Below are 26,821 nucleotides of genomic sequence, written 5' to 3'. Positions count from 1 at the left end.
TAGTGAAAATACCCAGTTGCAGGAGGTCTCCTAATAGCAAGTGATTTTCCAAGCCATAGCTGTTTTTTGTTTTTGTTTTTGTTTTTTTAATATATTTGATCATAACGAGGAGGCATGAATAAGCAGGACCGGGGCAAAATGAAGACTTCAGATTTAGCTCCAAGCAAAATGCAGAGTCCGGAATTTCCTCTTGGGCTGTGCAGCGTTAGAGCCCTGTGAGGAGAAGAGTGAAAGAAAAGCAGAGTCATCACTACAGAGAGCCACAGAGGCTGATTTCAAGCCACTTAGGATTAAGGCTATAAAATGGAAGACACCCACATGACCCACTAATTTGCAAGTCCAGGGCTTGTAGAACAACTGAGTCATTTGGCTTGAACGACGAGACAAAAACATTAGTGTAAAAAAATTACGTCTCTTGTCATATTTTATGTTGACTCCTGTGTGCTAGGCTTGAGGTATGGTAGGCAAAGCGCGCTTCTCCATCGTGGGCAGACAAGCAAGAACATGGACCGCTTGAGTCAGGACACTAAGTTACGGTAGATCACGGGCAGACAGCCATAGCTTGATTTCCCAAAAGAGAGACCCAGCTTAGTCTGATGACCAGGACCGCGACGATGATGTCGATGATGTTGGTGGTGCTGTGCTAGGATGATGCCAAAAGTAACAGCGACACTTGCTGAGCCCTTCGGGTATCAGGCCTCGCACTGAGCTTTTATATGTCTTGCCTCAGTGGGAGGTTGGGGTCAGCAGACGTAAACTTTTTGTATGGAGTGGATAAACAGCAAGGTCCTACTGTAGAGCACAGGGAACTATATTCACTATCCTGTGATAAACCCTCATGGAAAAGAATATGAAAAAAGAACTTATAGGGCTTCCCTGGTGGCGCAGTGGTTGAGAGTCTGCCTGCCAATGCAGGGGACACGGGTTCGAGCCCTGGTCTGGGAAGATCCCACATGCCGCGGAGCAGCTAGGCCCATGAGCCACAACTACTGAGCCTGCGCGTCTGGAGCGTGTGCTCCGCAACAAGAGAGGTCGCGATAGTGAGAGGCCCGCGCACCGTGATGAAGAGTGGCCCCCGCTTGCCGCAACTGGAGAAAGCCCTCGCACAGAAACGAAGACCCAACACAGCCCAAAATAAATAAATAAATAAAAGAATTATAAAAAAAAAAAAAAAAAGAACTTATATACATATAACTGAGTCACTGTGTTGTACGGCAGAAATTAACACAACCTTGTAAATCAACTAGACTCCAATAAATGGCCAAGAGGCACATGAAAGGATGCTCAACATCACTAACTATTAGAGAAACGCAAATCAAAACTACAATGAAGTATCACCTCATACTGGTCAGCATGGCCATCATCAAAAATATTCTACAAACAATAAATGCTGGAGAGGGTGTGGAGAAAAGGGAACCCTCCTGCACTGTTGGTGGGAATGTAAATGGATACAGCCACTATGGAGAACAGTATGGAGGTTCCTTAAAAAACTAAAAATAGAGCTACCATGTGATCCAGCAATCTCACTCCTGGGCAAATATTTGGAGAAAACCATAATTCGAAAAGATACATGTACCCCAATGTTCATTGCAGCACTATTTACAATAGCCAGGACATGGAAGCAACCGAAGTGTCCATCAACAGAGGAATGGATAAAGAAGATGTGATACATATGTACAATGGAATATTACTCAGCCATAAAAAAGAATGAAATAATGCCAATTGCGGTGACAGGGATGGACCTAGAGATACTAGTCATACTGAGTGAAGTAAGTCAGACAAAGACAAATATCATATGACATCACTTATATGTGGAATCTAAAAAAATAGTACAAATAAAGCTATTTACAAAACAGAAATAGAGTCACAGATGTAGAAAACAAACTTATGGTTACCAAGGCAGAAAGAGGGAGAGGAATAAATTGGGAGATTGGGATTGACATATACACACTACTATACATAAAATAGATAACTGAGAAGAACCTACTGTATAGCACAGGGAACTCTACTCAATACTCTGTAATGACCTATATGGGAATAGAGTCTAAAAAAAGAGTGGATATACATATAGGTATCAACTATACTCCAATAACAATTATTTAAAAAAACTATACTTCAATAAAATAAATATTGGAAAAAAAACCATGCAAAATAGTTATGACATGAGATTGTCCCTGGATCTATGACACAGAGCCCATGATCCTGAGAGAGACTGGACGGATCCAGGGCACCTCAATCCCAATCCCACCTAATTTTGCTCATTGATCTGAGGCCAGGAGCCCAGGAAGATCTGCCTACTCACATTCTATTCGCAATGACATAGCTGTTTCTATCCCACAATTAAAGTAGAGTTGTACTTGAACTGTCATCTTGCAAAGTCTGTCCCTCCTACGTGATACAATTTGCTGCCTCTGAAATGATAGCCTTAAAGAGATATGAAATTGGGTAATGATTTAAACCTTCCAAAAGTTCTTCTAAAATATTGAATGTAGCCTTTAAAATTAGTTAATTTTAGGAGTTACTAATGAAAGCATAATGGCAACTATAATGCTGGCCCTTTGCAAAGTCCTTATATAAATTAGAAACTTCTGGGATCTTGAACAAGAGATTTCACGTTCTCAGTGGCAAGTTCCTGCGTGCTCCTCTTGAATTATAACATGTTAATATCATCTGAAAGTCTGAAAACAGAGACAGCGCTTATCATGAGAACCCACAGAGTTGGCTACTCAAAAATTATAGATTTGTAATTAGTAATATGTCCTCAGCTTGTTCCTATGGATCTCAGTTTCATCAACTGTAAAATGGAAATTATAATATCTTTTCTACCTATGTCAGTTTAGATACAGGATATGAACTCTCTTCGAGAAATAAAAAGATAAAAGCCTTATCCAAATGGAGGACATTATTTTTTATGGTTATATACACAAAATAAAGCAAAAAAATGTAAAAGTCTCATCCACCTCTTCCTTCTCCTGCTCCTCCATTCTGTCACCGTTTTTCATGCTCTCTGGCAGGAGTTTATAACGGAAGATGCCACCACCTTTATTATTCCTCTCTGCTCCCAATTTATACGAGGCAGACGTTGAGTGCACATTTGAGATGGAGGGTAATTCAGAGCCTTCTCAGACCCACTCTTGTCCTGGGAGTATATTAACGTTCACTTTGAAGCCAAGGGAAGGAAGTCTCCCACTTAAGAAGAGGGTAACTTTATATTAATTTTGCTCGTTGAAATCTTTAATACTTCTAGTGAAACAACACCCTAAGGCAGGTTCCTTGGGCAAATGAAATGCTATGGCCAAGTTATTAGAGAACATCCAAGTTATTTAGTAGAAACTGAGACCTTGGAGGAAGGGCTGACATCTGACTTCAGCAGAAATAGAGAACAACGAAACTCTTGCTCAGGTCCAAGCCACAGAGGTGCCCAGGATGTGGTAGAAAGTTTGCAAGCTGCAGGAAACTCAGCTCAAAGCTGTTGAAGTAAAAGGAGATTTTACTGGCTCACGTCAAGGGAAGGGTTGTGTGGATATGTGTGGTGGCCCCCAAGCCGTAAGCTTATTCAGCTTTCTGCTTTCCGGAGAACTGCTTGTCTCTTTCTTGGTATGCACTCCTGACGCTGCGGTATTGAGCGTAAAAAAGGAAAATGGCTTGCGGCCAGTTTCGTTCCAGGTGCCTGCTCTGGATCTAAGAGCCCCTGGTTGTTCCCCAGAAGAAGGACGTGCTGCCCTGAGGGGGAAGTCTGTATCTCCAAAGAATGGCCCATAAGGCATGCTGACGCATAGATAGTGGCGCATAGATAGTGGCGACAGAATTATGTGGAAATACAAGGTTTACTGATTTATTGTACTAAACCTATATATACATTCATGCTCTTTGAATAAACTTGCCTTGCAACCATCAGTTGTCTTGGCCCTTCTGACCCCATACTGGTGCTTTTCAGTTCCTTACCCCTCACCGTCAGGAACTTCTAGCTTTCTGCAGCCTGTCTGCGGCAGATATGGCTTTAGGCATCACAAACTCTGGGGCCCCTTTTCTTCGGGGCCTGGTAGGTCCCCATGTCCCTGTATCATTCACCACCATTTAAAGTCTCCTCCCATCATGGAAGAATGGTTGCCAACAGCACCTCTCCTCACAGCTCCAAGGCCATGGAAGAGAAGGAATTTTCCTTCCAGGCAAGTTTAGCAAAAGTCTGGGCTTCGCGTGCTAATCCCTGCACCCCGTCCTGTGAAGGGGGACTAAGTATGCTGGTCAGAACAGGAGCAGAGCTCCAGGGGGACCATTGGTAGTGAGGGAGTGTGAGTGTCCAAGGCGAAATCTCTCTACGCGATTACCAGAAGAAGGGGGTGGGGACAAACAGCCAAAGAGTTCTCTGGGTCACTATGCGAACCGGAGGAAATGTAAGGACATCGTGACCAAGTCACTTCATAACACCCCCTTGATTTCTGGAAACGAAGTCCAAACACTGGACATTGTGGTTAAAAGTCAGGCATCTTTCTGTCCCTAGTGGAGAGCCCATTTCACCAGCTCTGTCCCCACCCACGTCCTCAGCATCCGCAAATGTCATCTCTGGAAAACTGGAGGAAACTGCCAATAAAAAGAATTTTAAAGTTTTTATTTTACTCCGCAGGGATGTACACACCCGCCCCCCCTCCCAGCCCCTGAGACAGGACAGCATTTTATGTCATCCAGAGAGCACTGCACACACTGGTCTGAAGAGTTTGGATTGGGATTGGCATTTAGCCGGGGTCTGGTGCTACACTGAGGACACAGAGTAAGTACTTGACCTACACATGGTGGTCAAGAGGGGTCCCTGATGTGGCCCTTCCTAGAACAAAGAAACTGTCTACACCAAAGATTTGTTCCATCCTTCGAGTTCTAAGAGGCAAAATTCTGTTTTTTTCCTGCTTCTAGTAATTGGGGGTTCATTGCACTCTGCTACCCAATCAAGAAAACGTTGCAGGGAAAATGCGGGGCACTTTTGTCTGGTTTTCAAAATTTCTTTTTAGCAGATGCGGAGCTAAGACTGCAGCCTCACTGTCTCAATCCTGGACGAGTAGCCACCCAAACTGAAAGTCCAGGTTAAGTCTCCGAAACCAGTGCAGTGCAGAGTATGGAGAAAAATAGAGCCAGGATGCTCAGAGCTGGAGAGAACACAACTTAAACTGTGTCACAGGTGAGGAAACTGAGCACGCGTAGTGCAGTTGCCCAGTCAAGGTTCTGCAGCTAATTTGATGAACAAAACAAGGTTAAAAAGGCAAAGAGAATGGACTTGAGGACACTGGGAGGAGGAAGTGTAAGCTGGGACGAAGTGAGAGAGTAGCATTGACATATATACACTACCAAATGTAAAATAGGAATTTCCATGGTGGTGCAGTGGTTAAGAACCTGCCTGCCAATGCAGAGGACACAGGTTCGAGCCCTAGTCCAGGAAGATCCCACATGCCGTGGAGCAACTAAGCCTGTGCGCCACAACTACTGAGCCTGTGCTCTAGAGCCTGCGAACCACAACTACTGAGCCCGTGAGCCACAACTACTGAAGCCCACGCACCTAGAGCCCATGCTCCGCAACAACAGAAAGCCCGCGCACAGCAACGAAGACCCAACCCAGTCAAAAATAAAAATAAATAAATTTATTTTTTAAAAATGTAAAATGGATAGCTAGTGGGAAGCAGATGCATAGCACAGGAAGATCAGCTCGGTGCTTTGTGACCACCTAGAGCGGTGGGATAGGGAGGGTAGGAGGGAGACGCAAGAGGGTGGGGACATGGGGATATATGTATACGTATAGCTGATTCACTTTGTCATACAGAAGAAACTAACACAACATTGTAAAGCAATTATACTCCAATAAAGGTGTTAAAAAAAAAAAAAAGGCAACACATGGTTTATTTGAGAAAGCATAGCAAGCACTCACACGTAGAAAGCACTCAGTAAATGAAAACAGGGTTTGGAGTCAGGCACAGCTGATTTAAGCCTTGACTCCTCCATGTTTTAGCTCTGTAACCTTGGACAATTTAATTAATCTCTCTATGCCTCATTGAGATAATACTACGGATGTCACCCTGTGGTTGTAAGGATTAAGAGGTAACTTATGCTAAGTGCTTAACAAAATAGTTGCCTTGGTAAGCACTCAAAATGCATGATTATTTTATTTAAAATGATTATTTAAAATATTATTTAAATATTTTATATTTAAAATATTATTTGAATTTTATTTTTAAAAAGAAAAAAGAAAGAGAGAGAGAGAGTTAATATCCCAAAGCGGTCGTTTTTGGAAATCAAACAAATCAGGGAATTTTCTTCACCTTTTTAGAGAGTAAAAAGAACAAAAGATGAAAAGTGAAAGAAGATAAAAGAAGGAGATTAACATAGATCTGTTGGCCTAAAGATAAAGACAGTATCATTGCAGAAATTAAAAATATTTTAGAAGCTGCAGTTCTCAGAATCGACACTACAGAAACCAAGTTATTAACATTCAGGACAGGAATGAAAAGTCCCAGGTAACATAGAGGCAAAGACAAAGAAACAAAAGAAGGACAGAGAAAATGGTTGTCCTGGACCCAACAGATGAGCCTCCCAGTTTCTGGGCTGCACACATCGGGGCCACTTGGGGAGCCCCAGCCAGGGATGCTGCCCTTGCGCGGAGCAGACTGCCTGGATCAGGGGCCGCGGTGGCACCACCGGCTCAGCTGTGCAGCCAACACGCGCACTTGGTCCCAGACCCACGCTCGGCCATTTCTCCTAATGTCACCGGCTGTCTGCATCTGCATCCAACCCCGCAGGACCGGGGGCTCCTGCTCTCCCCACTTCCAAGCTTAGGTGAACCTTCACATGCTGGGACCGGGACCTGGTTTCCCTGGCAACTGCCTGGGGCCGGGATCCGGGGCGGGACCTGGGCAACACAGCCCAGGAGTATGGAGAAGGGAGTAGCCCAGGGGAAAAACTTTGATGGAAAGGAGCAAGCAGACCAATTTGACCAAAAACTCGGCAAATGATTTACACCTCCACCCCCTTCTCCAGTGAACTGTCTTAAGACCAGAGGTTCATGTAGTCCCAGAATACCAACTATGTTTTTTGATGATGGTATGACCAGCTCGTAATGCACAACCTTGTATTTGCTATTCCTCCCTCTTCGTTTCACTTCCATTCTCCTTTCATCCTTGCTGTCCTGGAATTGCACTCCAAACAGAGGGTTGCCATGAGGTGTTGCCCACATTCTGTGTTCTGGGGAATTCAGACTAAGGTAGTGATCAAAATGTGATAGACACTGGATTTTGGATATGGATATTGGGTTCCATGAATTAGAAAATAAAAGAGTAGAATTGCATGATAATAAAATGTAAGAGAAGAGAGCTTTCAAGGAAATACCATGACCTGGACAATTAATTAATAGAGAATGATAAATATCCTGATAAGATTTATCCTGATAAGATTACTGAACTTTTAACTTTTAAACTAAACTTTTAAAAAAACTAAAATAATCTTACAAATATGCAATAAGAAGAAACAGGTTACTCACAAGCAAAAAAAAAAAAAAAAAAAAAAATGTTAAAGACAAGCTAGAACTTCTCAGCAGCACAAGATTCCAAAAGACAATGAAGCAATCAGATATCTACAAAATTCTGACAGAAAAAAAAAAGTCCCAACCTCAAAATGCTGTAAGCTGTTATTTACATTAGAGGTCAACCGAAGGGCATTCTAAATATGCAAACAGGGCTGTTGTACGTTTATGTAAATACACTTGAGGATATAATGTAACTCAGCAAGAGATGATGTCCTGGATCAAAGACTTAAATAAAATCTTAAAACCTTTTATTTTCTTGGAATGGGAGCATTTTCTTTCCCATGACCCAATAGCCAGAAAATGTGAAGGAGAAGAATAAAAGATATTTGCAAGTTAAATACAAATAAAACAAAAATATAATTACAAAATATGACAAAAATGCTCAATAGCCTATTACATAAGGAAGTTTTCAAATTGATAAGAAAAGATATCTAATTGAAAAATGGGCCAGGTACATGAAAAAGCAATTCATAAAAGAATTCCAAATGTGGGCTTCCCTGGTGGCGCAGTGGTAGTCTGCCTGCCAATGCAGGGGACACGGGTTCGAGCCCTGGTCTGGGAGGATCCCACATGCCGCGGAGCGACTGGGCCCATGAGCCACAATTACTGAGCCTGCGCGTCTGGAGCCTGTGCTCCGCAACAAGAGAGGCCGCCAAGAGTGAGAGGCCCGTGCACCGCGATGAAGAGAGGCCCCCGCTCGCCGCAACTAGAGAAAGCCCTCGCACAGAAACGAAGACCCTACACAGCCATAAAAAAAAAAAAAAAAAAAAAAAAAGCCTAAAAACAATGTGTTAATAAATTTGATCACAATCACTGTTTAAAAAAAAAAAAAAAAAAAGAATTCCAAATGTGTGTGTGTGTGTTGGTGTGTGTGTAGGTATGTAGATAGATAGATAATAGATAAATGTTTAACCCTACCAGTAATGAAAAAATGAAAAAGTACAAATTTAAATATGTGATACTGCTTTTTACCAACCAAATTGGCAAATTTGCAAAAGATAGGCAATGTCCAGTGTGACCGTTCCAGAGGACACTTTAGCATCATATGTTGAAATTTTAAATGTGTATAACCTGTTGACCAGCTTTCCCAGTTCTAGCATTTTATTACAAAGCAATTGACCAAATGTGCAAAAGAATGAGTTGTAGCATTTTTCCTATTAACACAATACTGAATGATTGAAATGTCCATTAACAGAGGATGATTTAACTAGTTGTGATACATGCACACAGTTGAATCCTCTGCAGACCTTAAACACAATGGTATATTTCAACATTGACAGACATAGAAAGTTACCTATGCATATTGTGAATTCATAAAACAGATTTCACAATTTGAATTGTGTAACCACATTTATATAAAAATGTGCGTGCGTGTGTGCATGCCTCTGTTCCCACATCACATAGATGTCTGAAGACACTGAGAGAGGTTACCGGTGGGTAGTGAGATTAGAGTTACATTTTTCAATTTTTTGGGTTTTTTTTGCCTTTTGGGGTTTTTTTGCCTAAGTTTTCTAAATGTCTGGTTTTTAAATTTACAGTAAGATAAGTGAATAAAATGTCTTTATTTAAAGAAAAAAAACACTGAAAAAAGTTCAAGCCAACAGATATTTACTTTCAACCAATATTGTAGATTTCCTGGGCAGTTTTTCTTAATGTATGTCACCTTGGTTGTATCTATTCATGGAAACAAATAGACCACCCAAATTGGAACAAACAGGCTATTCGCCCACAGCTTGCCATAGCAAAGGAGTCGGCCACCATCACTTGCGTTTGACAGAGACTCAAAGACAGGGGAGCACAGAAACTTTATAGTGGAAAAACAGGGAGGTTTCAGGTTTGCCCTGACTGGAGGCTGTTGGCCTGGAGAAGGTGGAGGCGGGCTGACTAGAAGTGGGACATCTTATGTGATTGGTTTGAGAGTATATTTGATTTTCTCTGTTGGTTATGAGTTGGATGTGGGGTAAAAACACTAGAGAAATTGGCAGTCATTGACCAAGTCCTGACCGTTCTGCGCCAGTTGCTGCAGAAATCGGCTTCCTGGCCTGGTGGATGCAGAGGCGCGGGTCTGCATCGTCCTATTTGTTCTGGTCCTTGCTGGTCTGTATATTCAATCTCCCAACGTACTTGCATTAATCTACGTTATTGGCCACACTATTTCTAGAGGGCATAGAACATTTCCCTCACGATCAGCCATACCAGCATCTATAATGGCTTAGCAATACACTCAGGATAACATCCAATCCATCATTGGATCCATCCATCCAATCCAACATACTTCCATCATCAACAAACCATATCTGCCTCCAAATCTTCACCAACTTAATTTGTAAGTATGAGTTATGTACCGCATTTTCTATGCAATGTTAAACCGGGATGTTCGGTACATTCTGCTGCAGCTGGTCACCGTCTACAGAGCACTCAGGTGGAGAACTGTGTCAGGTGCATAACGTGTTACTTCACTTACTTCTCACTACAGTTTTATCGTCATGTCACCCTGGGTTCCATTTGACAGATGAGGCAACTGAGGCTTCAGTTTCCTGAGAAGCCCAGGATCATGTCCAGCCACCAAGCTTATCAAGTGGAATGCTGTTAAAGCTCCCATAGGTCTAAATCAAAGCCTATGCCTCTAAATCTCAAGCAACACGAGACCCCAGGGAACTGACTGGCCACGCACAGCCTGGGTCACCAAAGCCCAGAGGATCCCGGGCAGAGAATACAGTGCGCTGATTCTGAGCTGCAGATTTTGTTTCTTAAAGGCTATAAAAGCACCTTAACCCATAATTCTTCGATATACCTGGAGGGTTTCCACCATGGTGGCAGGAAGTAGGATTCTAGCTAATGTCATCCTTTGGCAGTGACCATAATTCACTTTGATAATTACTAGCCTGCTTGCCCAAGGATATGACAAGGCCCATTATGGACAGAGGAACAAGAGTTACACACCTCCTGGAGGCTGTCTTCTCCAGTATAACTTTTAGCAATTTTACTGCTATAGAAGGAAATACTCTCTCTCTCTGTTATTTATAGAACAGTTACTTCACGATAGCACATTGCTATTTATCAAGTGCAGAGGCAGCTCCTTCATAATTTCCAAATTTTCTAATTGAACTGGATCCAGTCATTTTCTAATTGCTTCTCTGCTCTCTCCCACAAGAACACATTTCACCATGGGAAACATGTCTTGGAAATTTCAAATACACCATTTCCTTTCACTGTGTCCTTTTTGCCTTTTTGCCTTACTCCTTAGCCTGTCTTTCCTATACTCCAGCTGCAGCCAGCTTTTCTTCACCAGCCTGTACCATTCAAAAATGCCTGAACACTCCCAGGAGATGGCAGCTTTCTTCGTCTAAGGGTTTTAGACGCTGAGTAGGGGGAAAATCCTCCATCTCTGGAGTTAGACCACCTGGGTCCCCATCTTGGCTCTACTGCTCACAAGCTATGTGACCCTAGGCAGGTTACTTAACCTCTCTGCCCCTGATGCCTTATCTTTAAGATAGTAAGAACACCTACCTTAGAGGTATTTGACTGTATTCTTGAAGAAGTTATGGGAATTGAACGAGCTCATACATGAAACTCTTTAACCAGTGCCTGGCATATAGTAGGACTCCAATAACTTAATTTTCACTCTGCATTTAAGCCTTAAAATCAATCTAAGTCTTACGAACAGACCGCCAGTCTGCCAGACCACCTTTGGTGTGTATCCTACTCCTTCTCAGAGCTCCGGTCTAGAGACAAATGGTTCTCTCCCACAGCCAAGGCCAGTCACCCATAACTCCTCTGTCGACTCTGAAGTGGCGCCCATGATCCTCACTTCCTGGTGTTCACACCCTTGTGTAAACCCTCCCCTTGAGTGTGGGCAGGACCTCTGACTTGCTTTTAGTCAATAGAATATGGTAAAGGGGGTAGATGTCACTTTCATGACGATGTTACAGAAGATTGCAATGTCCATTTACTGCGAGATTCTCTGTCTTGCTGGCTTTGATGAAGCTGGCAGCCACGGTGGGAGCCCACATGGCAACGACTGATGGCAGACCCTAGAAACTCAGGACGGTCTCCGACCAACAGCCAGAATGAAACTGAGACTCTCAGGCCTTCAGCCACAAAGGACTGAATTCTGCCAACAATTACGTGAGCTTGGAAGTGGATCCTTTCCCTGTTGAGCCTTAGGTGTGACTGCAGCGTTGATGACACCTGTACTGCAGTCTTGTGAGGCCCTGAGTTAGAGGACCCAGCTGTGTCTGGACTCCTGACCATCAGAAGATAACAAATGGGTGTTGTTTAAACCACTAAGTTTCTGGTAATTTTTTAATGTAGCAACAGAAAACTAATACACTGTGTTAGGGTTCTCCAGAGAAACAGAATGTATAGGACATATGAAGAGAGAGGGGGAGAAGGGGGACAGAGGGAAAAGAGAGAGAGATAAAACGCAATTGGCTCATGCAATTATGAAGGTTGAGAAGTCCAGACCCTGGAAAGCCAATAGTATATTTTCAGTCTGAGTCTGAGTCGAGAGCAGAGAAGACCAATGTCCCAGCTCAAGAACGGTGAGGCAGAGACAGCGAGTTCTTTCCTACTCAGCCTTTCATTCTACTCAGGCCTTTAGGGGACTGGCTAAGTCCCACCCACACCTGCGAGGGCAACCTGTTTTACTCAGTCTGCAGATTCAAATGCTAATCTCATCCAGAAAGTCGGACACACTTAGAATAATGTTTAACCAAATATCAAGTCACCCCATGGGCCAGTCAAGTTGACACATAAAATTGACCGTCTTGTATGCTTTCTCTGATTTCTTATTTCCTTTTCTTCTCTTTACTGCCTGACACCATACCTGTGGGCAACTGGACATCACAGGTCACAGGGCACCTTCTCTGCAGTCAGGCAGACCTGCCCTTTACCGGGTATTTGACGTTGATCCTCTATGAGAAAACCACTGGATCGCCGAGCTTCAGTTTCCTTGTCTGTCCATGGAGATAAGAGCATCCCAGGGCCCTCTCCCAGGGCTGGGGCTGTGGAGAGTACAAATGGGATGGAGTATGGAAAGCACTTCAAGCAAAGCCCCCAACCTGGTAAGTGGGAGTTTGGATATCACTGCAGAGGAGACAGTTTGTGACCACACCGAGTCCCACTTAGCAAAGATCTCTTTAGGTTTGATTTTTTTTCTTTTTTTTTGCAAGTTTTCTCCATCTAGGGCGTTAGTCTTGATGGACAGGGGTCAGGCAGGAAGGTGTCAGCCAAAGGCCCAGGTTTAGCCTCAACACCACACCATGGAGGGCAGAGGTCAGGAGAGAAGGCCCAGCAGCTGGGCAATGCCTGCAGGGCCTGGTCTGGGTCCCACAGAGAGGTGTGCTTGCACCTGCATGGCTGGACTCACCACGGTTTGTGATCCAGGAGAGAGGGCCTGCCAGCCATCTCACTTTTTGCAGGTCAAGCAGGGGAATGGATTTGTTAGCTGGGAAGAAACAGTCTGAACTGGATTGTCAGCTGCTCAGAAAGTTGCATATCCCAGCCTGGGGGGAGTTGAGGGGGGCTCAGCACTCATGAAGAGGAGGACTGACGACAGTCATCCCAGGTAGCTCAGGGGCAGCTGTCCAGCACCCAGAAGACAATCTTTCCTCCATAGAAGAGAATTAAAGCAACAGTCTTCCATCAACAGAGAAACCTGCCTCTACACTTAGCATGTGAGTCTACATGAATATTAGCAGAAAGAAACACATATGGAGGGAAGGGGCAGAGAATAGCCTCCTGATGTTTCCTTTTTGCTGTTATTGTCTGCGGGCCAAAAGGAGATGAGATTATTGAGTGTAGAAATGGGACTTTGATGTCAAACTGCTATATTCTGGGTCTTACTATATGAGAGAAATGAAATTCAATTGTTTTTAGATTTTCCTTCCCTAAATTGTTGCTCCTTCTGTGACGGTTCAAAAATGAATGAGACTGAGTGTTCGGAGTGGAAATTTTGTAGCAGGCATCCTTGTTTGTTTTTTCATGTTTCTGCATTAGAAATAAATCACCACCAGAAGGAAAATGAGAAGAGCATCTCAAAATTTCAAGTGTGTGAGTTGAAAGCTTAATTCTTGTATTTGTTTGCTGGAGCTTTCTACCCATGGATTTACACACTCATGCATCCCTCCCTCAAAATTTGGGATGTTTCTATGGGAATCTCAGTAAATATTTGAAAATAAAATGTTCCACATTTGTACATGAAAGAGAATCCAGTGAAATAGAATTTCACATTTAAGGTGATTTTTAGTTGATGGGACAGGAATCTGACTCTCAGTCATGTTCTCTCAGCACCTTGGAGAGTGACAGCTCTCCCTTCCCATGTACTTGCCCAATCAAGGGTTCCCGCTCAGTTTAATTATTTCCCAGGGCGGAACTATGAAACAGGCTAGGAAGAAAAGCAATACGAGTTCCTGGGTGTCAACCGTAGAATTAATTACTGCTACTATTATTGAGACCTACTATGTATGCACTTTATTTCTCATTCTTACAAATCAATGAAAACTGAACGATATATTTGATAACGTCATTTCTCTGCTCAAAACACTCCAGTGCCATCCCATGTCATTTAGAGGAAAAGCAAAAGTTCTGACAAGACCATACAGAAGCCCCCTACCTGTCTGGTACTGAAACGGAGCAGGACCCTATGGTCTTGGCCCCCATGTCCTCAGCCTGCCTTTCGTCTGTGGAAAAACTTTAGCTAAAGAATAAGTTTAATCAGAGAAGTAAGAAAATGCAGAAGCAAAGAAAAGCAGTCCAACAAGACTAAATAATAATACTTTAGTCATTAAGCAAAGTCAAGGACTTCTAGTTCCTCCTCAAGGGCTATAGATCATATTCTGAGCCATATCCTGTGAGCTGTCATGTAGATACTGAAGCCCCTGCCAGGTGGAAGAAGTTAACTGCATGATGACCAGAGTGTAGCCATGACATAAGCTGCCACAGTTCCGAGAACTGGCCTCAAGGAAACGGGGACAAATCAATCCAGGAACTGAAGATTACCTGTATTTAAAACAATCTAGATGATGCTGGTCAGATCACCACAGGACCAAGTTCAAGATGACTGTCCGAGCTGAGTGTGCTGTTTCTGCATGGAGCCCCCTCCCTCTGTCTGTAAAAGCTCTTGCCCCCTGATTGTTGGGGGCTGGCGGGGAGATGGCCTTTGGGCAGGACTCAGCCCTCCCGCCACCGCCCCCCCCCCCCCCCCCCCGGCTGCCGGCCTCCAAAATAAAGCAAACTTCCCTTTCCACCAATTGGCTTTTGAGCAGCGAGCAGCCAGACCCCACTTTCGGTTACAGCACCACATCCTCCCACCCTCTCCCTGTTCACTCCATTCTTGGAATTTGGGGGGTTTTACTAATCATTCTCAGCAACGCCTTCCCTTATGACAGTATCTGAAATTATGCCTCCACTCCTAGACCCTCCGCCCTCCCTCTCCCACTTCATTCCTGGTTCTCCTTATCACTTATCCCTTATCACCAACTAACATGTATAATCTTCTTTTCTCCAACCCCCCTCCCACTCCACTAAAAGATCAATGAGAGCAGGAATTTGGTCTGTTTTCTTAACTACTGCACTGCATTCCCACTGCCTAGAACACTGTCCCTGGAATATAGTAGGTGTGCAATAAATATTTGTCAAGTGAATGAATTGGCAAATGATTGGACAATCCTGTAAGGTAAGTAAGTATTAGTCCCATTTCATAGGTGATGAAACTTGGGCTCAAAAAATTCTAGAAGCTTGAGCAAGGTCATGCAGCTGAGTAGACACTGGCCCTGGGATCCAAACGCAGTGTGTGTGGCCAGGGGGTCTTTGGCATCCTGCCTCCCCAGGTCCTGCTTTGTGGGCTCTTTCTCCACACAACATTCTCTCCCCCAGGCGCTCATGGCCCTCAGGGCTTTTTTCCTTCCTCTCCAATTATACGTCTCCAGGTAAGAAATGAAACTTAAGTGAGTGAAGGTAGAGTTGATCAGAATGAACACACAAAGCTACTCCGGGCTTCTAACCCCTAGCCTGAGGCAACTGGCTCTACAGGTGAAATTCAGGCCTTCACTAATACCCCCTGGTGACAAAGGGAAGTCACCAGAGCCACTAACCTCTGGTGACCCTCTCATCACCACGCCCTCTGACCCCAGGCCATTCTTCAGGCAGCCTTGGGAGTAGACAGCCTTGCTCAGGACCCTGCAGAAACTGGTGCCAATGACTGAATATGACCCACTGGCCACTCAGGTGCTACACTGTCTTAGGGTTCACTTTCTCCAAAGGTTTCCATGGTCATCCTTCGGTCACCTCTCTAATGACACTATCTAAACACGACTTGGAAGTCTTCTTTATCTTAAACACTTTATTCCTAAAACCTTATCAAGAGGTACCATTTTTCCTCAGAAAGCAAATTTCCCTGCCTGCCAGTTTTTCTCTGCTACAATTTTTAGAGTGCAAATACTTTCTCATAGGCCAATTTTCCCCTTGAGGTTAGAATGATATTTCAGATCCAGAAATGGGAAGAAAATGTTTCCAATTATGTTTTTGATGTTTTATTATTCCAACCAATCCATATAAATGCAAATAGAAAATTAGGAAGATTCCTCTGCAATAAAAACCTTCTCTCTTCCCTACACAAGATGCCTGATGGGCGCCGTGCTTGCCATGAGCTTATTAATGCAGTAACTGTTTTTCAGCTTTGCAGGAGTAAATACTGTCTATTGGGCTATCTAATTAGCTTCCCCACCAACAATGCTAGGCAGATAAAAAAATACCGATTTCCCTGACAATCATCTGTCAGATTTTCCGCAGTTTCTTGGGGGCAATTTACATCTCACCCTTTAAGCCTCCTGGTGCCGCAGAGCCTGTCTGCAGGCAGGGCGTAGATGGATTCCTTCCTGCCATTTCCAGATGCTTCGAGGGGAGCCCAGGCTTGCAGTGGAGGGTAAGGAGAATGGAGCTGCCAGTGGCCAGTTGGTTAGATTTCTAAAGCTGCCCTAATAGGAACAAAGGCCAGGACTGCAGGGACAGAAAACAAAAGGACACAAAGGTCCCGAGTCCTAAAATGCATTAGGACTTTTTCACCTCATCTGTGTCTACACCGATAGAGTGAAATGGAAAACGTAATAACTTTCTTGGCTAGAATGCCCTTAGTGTGTTGCAGAATTAAACACGCACATACACATTTATGAAGATTATGCTGTTGAAATAATAGCACATCAACCAATGTTGCATTATCCTTTAAAAAAAAAAGTAATGTCAGGGGATTTCCCTGGCGGCCTAGTGGTAAGGATTCCGGGCTTTCACTGCTGTGGCCCGGGTTCAACCCCTGGTTGACCTTCGGCTAAAAAAAAAAAAAAAAAAAAGTAATAACAGGAGTTTCAGTGGAAGGGGTTTGAGGTCTTTCCTGGAGGGGGAGGGAGTGGGGCTTTAATCAACACAGTTTTGGGGAGCTGATTCACAAAGGACTCCCTGCACCCCCATACCACTCCTGGGCTACCAGCCGTCTCTCTGCTGTCTGTACTGTTACTGGCGATATATCTGTGTTTTAAGATTTAAAAAGAAGACAAGTTTTCAAGACAAAACAATAATCCATGTCTAAGTATATCTGGTGGAAAAGGGTAGCAAGAGTTACATCCAGAGGGCCCTGGTCATGTTTGTTTCTGGTATCAATCGATTGAGGAAATTACACTCGTGTCATGAATCTTAGCTTTTGTTAATTTCACAAGACTCTCTTAGAAGCTGAAATAACACATCCCAAAAGCATTGGCCTTGCTAAAGTCATTCCAGAAAACCATATTTAAAGGGAAAAAATTCAGTATTATGATATGATAGGCAGGGGGAAAAAGCATACCACTGTCGTCATAGTAAAAATGCTCATACTTTCTGGCCAATTTAAGATCAAAGCAAATGTGTCCATGCCTATTCCGGAAAGTTACTAACTGATCACATAAATATTTTATTCTCTCACAGTGGAAGTTTGACACGGGTTTACATTTTTTTCAACTTAATTTATTCCGTACCAGCTAGGAGAGGGAAGATATTTGAGAACTGAGAGCATAGCAATACTAAATGATAAAGATATCAGTGACTTTTAACACATTAGCCACACTATACAAAGTCTGAGATTAATTCCCAGAGTCCTTTGCACACTTAGTCATGATTTTGCTCTTTGAAAGGAAGTTTTTTTCATTCCTGTGCCAACTCCATTGCGAAAGGACCTTTTCATAAGTGTCTTCTCCAAAATTGGCTTTAGAAAATCCAGTCCCTCTCTCCTGCCCATCCTCGTGGGGCAGCTGTTCAGCAGGACGACAAAGTAGTCAGATTTCCCAGACACCTGGCAGTTGAGATGGGGGAAGAGGGAGAGAATACAGCTTTAGGGTTCAAAGTTTATTTCAATAGTAACAATTTTCAAAATCTTACGGCAATAAATCCAATATATCCAATATTTAAAGAAGGTTTTGCTAAAACACCTTTTAAAATATATGCTTTATCAAAATACAAAATACTATTTGGAGCTGTCTACCCTCTTTTCTAAATTTTACACTACTTATGTGATTGCAGTTCTTCACTGTTTGCATCCTACACCGTACAGTTATCTTGTTGCTATTACTTTATAAAGAATCTTTCAAGTGGTTCTAATTAGTCTTGGGACTAGTTTTTTAAATTCACTGAGAAAAACAACCCATGATAACCAAACTCCAAGTTTCAGCTGGAACCATTTTCCTTCTGGGGTCTATCCTGGGCCATTTGCCAGGGTTATCCACAAGGATGTCTTTGAACTTGAGAGTTGACATCTTTGTCTTTTGACTTTGGTTCAGTTCCTCATCAGGGCCTCGAAGGCCTGGATGATGTAGGATAGTGTAGGGAGCACTTCGTCGTAGAAGAAGTAAGTCTGGAATCTTAGACCTCAGATTAGCCATTGAGAACTTGCAGTTCATACTAACCCCATACTTTGTAGATGAAGGAACTAAGTACAGAAGCAAAGGGGCATGATCAGTGATCTTTGTGCTACATGCTTTATGTGTATCATCTCATTTTATCCCCTCAAAAAGCTTTATGAAATTGGTACAATTATTTCCTTGGTTATAATTTCCTTTAAATGAGGAAATTAATTAAATGGCTTGTAGGTGAAGCGGGATTTGAGCTGAGGCATCTGACTCCAAGCCCATGTTTTTCAACTGTATGAGAACTATAAGAGGACAAGGGGGCTGAATGTTCCCTTTACAAGTAAAGAAACATACTTCAGTGTCAAAAGCACACATTTTCCTATCCTGATGCAGGAAAACAAGTTTGGTTTGGGGTTACTTTGGAAGTTGAAATGGGGCCAGTGCATAAAATACTCCCTGGGATTCTCCACCCATCACTGAGTGCCTCCCTGGAGGGTCCAGCAGTCAGAGCTCCGAGGAAAACCATTCCCACTGTTCTCTGGAAAAAAAAGATGGGCATTTTTGGATTTGGGATCTGGGAATTGTCAGAGAATTTCAGAAGTATTGGTCATGGGAAAACCAATCAAAAATTCTTACACTGTATGTTTTACCCTGTGTTAGCAGAGGAGATCTAAGAGTGATACAATGCCATCTATTTTAAATTCCCAGCAAGGAGGGGCCTATGAGTCATTTCAGGAAGGGAAGCATTCCAGTTCTTTCCAGAAATTCTCATGATGCCACCTTTATATTGCAAAAACAAAACAAAACAAAATGCATCATTTCTAGTTATGAGATCCCCAAAACATCACTAAACATCCCTAAAAAGATACTGATGCACTTTGCTGATCAATGAAGGGAACCCGTATCAGGCAGACTCGTTAACTGAATAATATGGTAGATTTGCCTGGTTGATAAACTTTATGAAGTTCACAACAAATATTATAAAAGCCTGTATGTCCTTTGCATAAACACTCACCCTAAACAGTCGAATTGGCACCATTATTACGTGATTCAGTTATAATGAGAACAAAATTGTCACATGAAAAAGTAGAAATACAGAAAATGCAGTGAAGGAAGAAACATTTCATTTATGGACAAGGATATCTTATAAGAACAACAGAAGAAAGAACATTCTTAATTAAAAAAAACCCCTGCACACAAGTGCCTATTGTTCAACAGAAATGTCATGAACAAACCTTCAGGGAAAGAATAGAAAGTAATTAGCAATACACTTGAGAAAATATATCAATTTATGGATTGTGAGTCATCTACTTGATCAATGTGGTGTCTTATAGAATCAATGACTAAATTAGTGTAGAATGCTCGTAGGAGTAAACCAGGAAAAAAGAAGCTAGATTAAGTAAACAAGAAATAGAAAAATGACAGATGCAAAGATTAGTGAGAAGACTCATAATATAAATAGCTAGATCATTATGTTTGGACATATATTTATTATTGAGGATTCAGGTGGCATCTCATTATCCTAAACGTGGTTTCTTAATTACATCAATTTCAGTAATTACAGTATGCTTTTAGTGAAGCAAAGTTAAAGTACAAAACACTATCAATGACAAAAGATATTTAAAATTTTTAGACAAAGTATTGACATAAAAAACCTGAAATGTCATGTAGCAACAGCATTAAAAATTCCGAAGAAAGACATTCATTTTCTGAATGTGTGGAACAGTTCAATGAATATGGTTAGGGAGCTCAATCAATAGTCTTGAATAAATATATGATGTAATATTTTATATGATATTCATTGAGAACTGGCATATTATCTATATTCTGTATCTAAAAAAGTTACCATTTTTGTAAAACTAAGAAAGTTGCTGTTTTTGAAAAATAATCCATTGTATTTTTAATACAGTTTCAATGGTTAAATGTTCACTTTGATTATGAGTGGATGCATGTGCAACAAATAAATTGTCATGGGCAAAGTAATTTACATTTTACAGTGAAATGAATGCAGGGGCCAACTTCTAAATAATTCAAAGCAAATTTTAGTATAGTCTGCATCATCTATTGTAAAAATGTTTCTCCTTACCTAATTTTATGACTCTACTTATATTTCTTTCATTGTAAACTCTAGTAATAAGGGAAGTAACTTTTCTTTCAGATATTCCTAGAGATTTTTTGAATTTACATACTCTGCAATTCTAGTCATTTAGTCAAGCATCAAAAATAGAGGCAAATCTCTTACCTTAGAAGATGGAACTGGATGGCACCAGAACACATGCATTGCAGAAATCAACAGAAATAGAATAAGATTGGATTTTAATGAGCTGCAGAGTAGAAAAAACAAAAACCTCAGAAAAGTCTTACTCAGGCAAGTATAAATTAAAAAGCATATACAAATTCAACATTTTTCTTTGTGGAAAAATACAATCTTTTACCTGATCATTTTGGACTTCCTGAAATCTCTGTAGATCGGTGATTTTATTGCCAAATTCCTCACCCTTACTGTCAGATCCTCCGTTGGTGATCCTTTTATACCAGGAAAGTTCAGGAGTAAAAATAGCATCATGTCCCATCATATTTGACTAACTGATCTGGCCATGGCCTTTTGTTCCTGTTAAATTGGAAAAGGACAATAACATATAGACATTGTCATTGACCTGCCAACCATTGACTTCATTAAAGTTTGCCATTAAAAATGTCCTTCAAAAGTGCTGTCTTCTAAACTGTGTCTCTGTGACATACATAGCCAGAGGTCTCAAAAGGAACCAAAAGTTTGTTTAGCTCAGAGTTTAAACACTCAAGAAGTATGATATTATTTCCTTGAATGTCCAGACGTCTCTTTTGAGAGAATAACGCAAAAGGAATCCTTGCAGGAATGAAGAGCATCAACCCAAAAAACGTGCACACGCTGAGTTTTCTATAACAGATTTCCTTCTTTTAGGACTTCTGAGGTTAAAACAGGGAAACAAATGTCATCCCCCCCTTTGCCACTAATCATCCAAATAAAGGAAGGACACTATGTCTACCCCCCTTTCCATGGGCATCCCCAAAGTTCCAGGGCCAGAGTTGTAGGTGAACCTGCCTGCAGTGGCCTCTTTTTCTCTCCAGGACATGGAATTTCTCCAGGAAGCCTCTTCTGTCCTTGCACACCAATGGGCATCCACATTAATAATGGATTCAGAAACGCTAAGTGTGAAGGAACAGATGTTGCCAAGGCTTACGATGGAGGGAAACACCAAGCGAGGTGCTTTCTGCTTGTATAGATAGTATTTCTGAGATGGAGCCAATATTTTTGGAATACAAAGAAGTGGAGGAAAATCCTTGCCTTCTCAAGATCAGCACCTTTTGGAGGACAAAGCTGTCTTATGTCTGGGACCTCCGCTGCTCATTGGTCAGTGCTGCATCCCTTTCTTTTGTAAATTGCCCCTCGGTATGATTCTCAAGTAGTTGTCAATCAGTCAACCATATAGTCACACTTAGCCTTCCACAAGGAAAAGCAGGTGACCTGACTTTCAAGAGAATCCAGATCACAGAAATTAGTGCCAAGTTGGGAGCTGGGGCACGTGATCCAATACCTTTGATCATTGTCCTTTTGGAGACACCAGATGGAGTTTGGGAGAAGAGCCTTAAGGGCACCAAGGAGCTGAACACACACATTTACTTTTAGTCTCTCCTTAAACCCAGCAAAAATACACACATAAGAACAAAAGGAAGGGAGAGAAGATGACAACAACAGCATTTTGCTGAGTGAGGAGCAATTGATGAAGCAGATCTGAGGAAGGTGCCTATCAAAATGGTGGTTTAGTGACAAACCCTCAACGGACTCAAGTATTCATGGAACCAGTTACTTTCAGGTGTGGTGAAGGTGGCACTAAAACACGGAGGATCAGCTGGAAGTTTAAGGATCTGTTCAATCCCACATCCCCGCCCCACTTCCCATGCCCAGACAGCTTCTGCTTTGTCAGAAGACCATAGATTTATTCTAAAAAGAGGGTAAAGCAGGAGGCCTTCTAGGTGAGGGAATCAGGAGACTCCCTAACGGCATTAGGGAGTCTTCTCCTGAAAACAGAGGTTGAACAAGCATTTTGCTCAAAGCTGAGACCCATGGATCTCTTCCCTGCCACAGGTCCCAGCACACTGTCAGCTCTTTACCCTCAAGACGAGTGAAAGGAAGACCCACCCGTCTTTGGGGTTCACCCTAACCTGTAAATGTCCGATGCAAGGTTTTTCTTTCAACCAGGGTTTGATTGTGGGGAGAAGATAGAAAGCCGATTACTGGATGCCTAAAAATGTGGGGTGGATTCCGGGCATACTGTGGAGGGGGGATGGGACTGGAGTCAGGAGACTCCAGAGAACTCTGCCCGACGTTGGCTCACAGCCCTGGGACTGACCATTTCCTTTGGTGACTGTGCCTGTCCTGTGATGTCTGTGACAGGTGTTTATGGTGCAGTTGGAACCTGCAGAGACTCACGTCAACACCTAAAGGGCAGGTTAGCACTCAACTTGGAATTTAATGGACTTTTCATTGAAAGTTTACCCTCTTATTCATCACAGTGTAACTGTTTTAGAGTCACCCAAGCCCTTTTCACACATTTCCTCATGACATCAGTGTGAAAGCCAGAGGGAGAAGGAACAAATTCTTTTTGACTTCTGCTTCTCATTGGTCAACACTGAAGTTGACAGACATGGCCTGAATCATGCCTCAGAAGTTCAAGCACATCAAGTCAGATGTATTTTGTACCGAAAAGATCAGTGAAAGCCTTTTCTTTTCTAATTTCCAGAGCTTCCTGTTACAACACCAAGAAACTTCCCCCAAACACCAACTCTATCGCTACTGTGTTTGGCTCCTTGCTAAAAACAGGACTTGGAAATGTGTTAAAATGATTTTAACACATGATTTTGCAGGGACAAGCTGGAAAAGGTCATCAGCTCAGAACCATTTAGAATTTTGGTGTCTTAAAAATAATTCTACAATTGATTCCATTGTCCCCAGTGATAACACACATTAAGCCCTGCATCTTTCAGCATATATGGAAAAATCAATTTAATTTTACTGCTTCTTAATTCATACAACTGTTATATCCTCTGAAAGTGTAATTAAAATGTAGAATGTGGCTAAGTGCGTTTTCTGGTTTTATACTAGAGCAGGGGAAATAGAGGCTTGAGCAGAGCTTAGGTTAATTTATTGAAAGAAATCATCTCTCCAGTTCCTGGTTGCTCCTAAAATGCTCTATTACAGTTTTCACATGGGCATTCAGAACAGGCTCAGTGTTGAAGATCAAGGTTCTATGGAATAAAAGGCAAAGAAAATCCAGAAGGTGAGGGTGGAATGTAAAAAGTGCAAGGAAGTCTCCTTGTTTTAGAGCATCGTGTCTCAGTGTCGGCACTGTTGACATTTGAGGCTGATGGTTCTTTGTGGTTGGGAGCTGCCCTGTGTGTTGCTGCTTCCCTGGCCTCTACTCAGTAGATTTCAGTAGCTCCACCATCCCAGCTGGGACAACTGAAAATGTCTCTAGACACTATCAAATGTCCCCCGGGTGGGGGAACGAAATCACCTCCACTGAGAACCACTGTTTGTAGGTAAACAAGCTCTCTGCTCGCTCGCTCTCCTGTTGGACGTGGAGCGTTAGCACGAACATGCATTTCACGACCATGGCATCAGCGTTCATAGGCAGCATGTTTTTCTTTCTTGACGATGCATAAAGTAGTGCTGTATCTTCTAATGGATAAAGTCTTAGGTTCAATGAGATAGTACTTACTTTTATAAACCACCAAAGGCAGTATTTGAGATATATTACTTATATATTACATGTTAATTTAAATAATTAGTAATAAAACATGCTCTTAATTTTTTTTCACTGACATACGTTCTCAGTTACAAACTTCTGCATATTGTCCTATTTTTCACACACTTTGGTTTTATTTTAACAATACTCTGAATTGTTTTTAAGAAAGCAGATGTTATATTGGACATAGTGTCATCATATCATGAATGGCATTTTGTTTAATAAACTCCATTAATCATTGATGTGATAGCTACAGTATACTACTTATATACCTGGTGAATAGCAGCCTGAAATGGCCTTCCTAAGGAATCAACGTGAGAAGAGAAAAACCTGCTATAAAGCATCTTGTTCTGCCTGGGCAGAAAGCATTTTTGGGAATGATCTTTGTAGCAGCCAACACTTCATTTATGAATTCATCAAAGAATCAATGCAGGCCCACTCTATGCCAAGAGCTATGTGACTTTCTGGGGATGCAGCCATAAAGAAACCCCACAAAGGGTAAACACAGGCGGAAATGACAACTCCAAGGTCAGGGTCGGGGTGGGAACAGCACCTAAAAGAACTTGGCCTTGACCATGAGGAAGGGCAGAGCAGTGTTTGCCCCACAGGGACAGGGAAGAAACCCACCGGTCATCTGAGGACACGAAGGTGGCTCAGTCTGGTGACTGCAAAGACTCACTTGGGAGGGCACACGGGGTCCCCAACGTGCAGGGTGTGCACATCCTGGACTTGATTCTGGGACCCACAAAGCTCATCACACGCCTTTAAGCAGGGGTGGGACCTAATCGGATCTGTGTTTTAGAAGAATGGTCTGGCTGCCAGGAGCAGGCGGAATGGGAGGGCCAGGGACCAGGACAGAGAGGACCCCCTGTGGGCTGTGGGGTGAGTGTCCAGATGGGACGATGGGGCTGTGCACCAGGGTGGTGGCCCTGGACCCGGAGAAAAGGAGATGCAACTGAGACATTTGGGAGACGGAAATTAATTGACACAGTTACTAATGGGAGATGAGGTGATTCAGTGATCTTTTTCACCAGCTCATCGTAGCCACTCAAAAAAGCTGCTCCTCCAAAGGTCAATGGTGACCCAGCCGACCACATTGTCCCATCCTCCCACCCACTCCCCCATCCCACTCCTTCTTCTCCAGAGCCTCTGACGCACAAGTGTCCCGCCTCTGTTCCTGCCTCACCCTCACCATCCATCACACTCAGAGGGGTCCCTCCTCCCCCACCACCCAGCTCAGAGCCCGCAGTCCATCGTTACAATGATGTTCCCCGAAAGCACCCCCTCTCTCACAACTGGCCAAACTCCAGCCTTGAGTGACCCCATCTCTGAGCCTCACTCAAGTTATGACCATAAAAAGCCTTACAACAGTGTTTCCTAGTCTTGTGTAAAAATTCATGACCATACATCTCCAATGAGCTCCAACCCTGCCCAACGAGTAAGATGTACTTGGTAAGGAGGTCCATCCTCTTAGTACGTAAAAGGGGGATTTCATACCTTCTCTCCTCTAATGTTTGCATGGCCCACGGTCCTCCTCCACGCCACTCCCCACCCCGACCCACAAATCTGAGTTGATGGCTTTGCCTCTTTCTTTGTTGAGAAAGCAGAAGCAAGGAGTTAGGGACTCTTTCATCTTCTCACCATAAAAACCACCAACCTACTCATGTCTGTACCCATGTCGTGATTCCTGCCTTGCAGCTATGGATAAAAGTCCTTGCTCCTATTGGGGGCCAAATCCCCTGATTTCCCAAGGACTTTGTGCGCACAGCTGTCTCCCCTCACTCCCCTGCATTCTCTCTCTCTCATATTTTACTATCATCAGCTTCCAAACATGTTGTTATAGTTTGTATCAGACAAAACATCTGGAGGTTTTTAAATAGAGCCTACGTGAGCTTCCCCACCAATTCCGAGCTGGTGCCTCCACCAAGACCCTTCCTGTTAAGGGGACCAAAGATTTTAGCAAATATGAGGTCACCTCTCTGTTCCTGTGTCACTTGATCCTTCAGCTGCTTTGGACCCAGATTGCCAACCTCTTTCCTTCTTGAAACACGTTCTCCTCCAGCCATCCATGATACTCCACCCTCATGATCTTCCTCCCTCTCTGACTTCTACTTGGCCACCTCTTGCTGGCTTCTCCTCTCGTTCACCTCCCAATTTTCCAAGTGCTGAGACTCCATCCTGGACCTCCTTCCCGTCTCTCTGCACAATCTCCCTATAGAATCTCATAGAGCCTTGAGGCCTGTCCCTGACTCCCCACATTTTATCTCCTTCTCTGATACTCCCTGGAGTGCCATATGCATTTAGCCAACATACCTGACGCAAACTTGTTGTCCTAAAGTCATTTCCAGTTGTCTCCATCTCTATAAATAATGACATGATCCCTCTAAAGATTCTTTGATTCTTTACTTCCTTAGCCTTCCCACCAGCAAGTCCTACCAACTCTTTCCCCAGGATTAAGTCTACATCCATCCACCTCTTCCATCCTCCCACCATCATTGTTCCTGGAACGTCTGCAAGAGCTTATAAGCTGACCTTTGATACACAATAGCCAGAGTGATCAGTAACCATCTTTCACGATGTAAATTGAACACTGTCATTCCAAT

At 42.8% G+C, this 26,821-nt stretch overlaps 1 protein-coding gene across 1 annotated transcript; it reads right to left on the bottom strand.

Annotated features, from left to right (window-relative positions):
• Positions 1-17,699: 17,699 nt before the first annotated feature.
• NPS (neuropeptide S) lies at positions 17,700-26,576 on the bottom strand. The gene is made up of 5 exons (XM_068547925.1): positions 26,532-26,576; positions 24,898-24,953; positions 20,868-20,958; positions 20,675-20,791; positions 17,700-17,879 (listed from the first exon to the last, which is right to left on the bottom strand). The coding sequence occupies exons 1-5, from the start codon at positions 26,574-26,576 to the stop codon at positions 17,700-17,702; spliced, it is 489 nt and encodes a 162-aa protein (XP_068404026.1).
• Positions 26,577-26,821: the final 245 nt, after the last annotated feature.

Source organism: Eschrichtius robustus, chromosome 7 (genome assembly GCF_028021215.1).
Source record: "Eschrichtius robustus isolate mEscRob2 chromosome 7, mEscRob2.pri, whole genome shotgun sequence".
Lineage (NCBI taxonomy): Eukaryota > Metazoa > Chordata > Mammalia > Artiodactyla > Eschrichtiidae > Eschrichtius > Eschrichtius robustus.
The sequence above is the reverse complement of the archived record's forward strand: the minus strand, read 5'-3'. Positions and strand labels throughout refer to the sequence as shown.